The sequence below is a fragment of the Arachis duranensis genome, chromosome 2, assembly GCF_000817695.3.
Source record: "Arachis duranensis cultivar V14167 chromosome 2, aradu.V14167.gnm2.J7QH, whole genome shotgun sequence".
Classification (NCBI taxonomy): Eukaryota; Viridiplantae; Streptophyta; class Magnoliopsida; order Fabales; family Fabaceae; genus Arachis; species Arachis duranensis.
The window spans coordinates 10,561,235-10,562,861 of NC_029773.3; the positions used below are offsets into that span (position 1 = coordinate 10,561,235).

Consider the following 1,627-nt stretch of genomic DNA (forward strand, 5'->3'; position numbering starts at 1 on the left):
AAGGCGATTCTCCAGAACCTTCCGTACATATTCGTCGGAAAGTGCGAGCGGCTTCAGAGGATCGTGGCGGTGGTTTCGGAGGCGGCGAAGCAGAGTCTGAAGAAGAAGGGGATGCACGTTCCACCGTGGCGGAGGGTAGAATACGTGAGAGCCAAGTGGCTCTCCCCTTACACTCGAATCACTGGTTCCGTTTCCAAAGAAGAGGGAAATTCTGCTGTGGATTCTGGTGCTGAGGGTGAAGAAAAGGAGGAGGAGGAGGAGGAGGAGGAGAAGGAGGAGGAGGTTGTTGAGATTCAGTTGAAGCCGCCACCGGTGGAGATGAAGACCAAGGGTTCAACCTCACTTTCTGGTTTAGCAGCGGTTTTTCATGATGATGATGATAAAACATGATGAAAATTTTGACATTTTTTTGGGTGTTCAATTTGTTAATTTGAGGATTTAAGAACTACTTATAAATATGTAATTGTAAGTTGTAACAGCTCTCTGTGACTCTCCTATCCCCTGATTTTTTAGTACGGGATGGATCTTACCAAGTGATATGAATATATAACAAATAAGTTGAGGTATTGTAGTTTGAACATATGATGGATTATATCAAATAAATAAGTTGATACTAAATTTAGTCTTTGCTTCGTTTCGATTTTGATTAGTAATGTGATATCTCTGGTTCTAGTTATGGGTCATTTACTATTTTTTAATTCATGTTTGCATTCGAGCTTTGGTGCTTGCTCTTCTCTTCAAGAAGAAATGATTGTGGATGTGAAGAAATCTTATGGTGCATTATTTTGGTCATGGATTAGGTGGGGATAGAGGAGAAAATAATTGGTCAATTATATGATTCATAATTTTACCTGTATCATATGGCTTGAATGCATTATTTGGATAACGGAACTGCATCAAAATCGCTTGGATCATTCAATTATTCGTTTGCAATTATAATCATTCAACTGTCTCTCCCAAAATATAAAATTATTACGCATTAATATATAACGGAGGAAATAATTACTCATTTGATTTATTCTTTTGTTTCTTACTTTCTTTTGTCATAAGGTTCTTGTAATGCTCCATCAAATACGAGTTAAGTTCTATTTTAGTCTTTTAGATTGGTAAATTCATACAGATTTAATCACTAGAGTTCAACTTAATTAGTACGTGACTTAAATTTTGCCACGATAAACATATTAAAACGACATCATATGTGTTTTGACATTAAAAAAAATGTTAAACATTATTGTTTAATATCTTTTTTAATATCAAAATATATACGATATTGTTTTAATATGTTCAGCAGAATAAAAGACTTGAGCCACGTTATTAATGACATTAAATTTTGATAACGAAAATACACAAAAAATATATTAATGCATTTTTTTAATTTAAAAGACTCAATTATAGTAAATAAAAAATAAAAAATTAAATCAGTGCAATTCCTTAACTCAGAAACTAAAGTAAAGCCTAACTTATCAAATACTTAACAACTCTAATCATTTGTTTTTGCAGAGCAAGATGATGACATCTTTGTAAAATAAACTTTCTTCAAAAATAAAGAAAATACTATTTCAACAAATAAAATTAGTTTAACTGCTAACAATTAAAATTTGAAACTAAATTATTTAAATTATTTTCT

At 32.5% G+C, this 1,627-nt stretch overlaps 1 protein-coding gene across 1 annotated transcript in view; it reads left to right on the plus strand.

Annotated features, from left to right (window-relative positions):
• The window catches only part of LOC107473472 (uncharacterized), a gene marked incomplete in the record, with an annotated part of 2,284 nt that extends 1,662 nt beyond the window's left edge, over positions 1-622 (plus strand). The window contains 1 exon segment of the mRNA XM_016093041.3: positions 1-622. Coding sequence (XP_015948527.1) covers positions 1-390 — 390 coding nt within the window.
• Positions 623-1,627: the final 1,005 nt, after the last annotated feature.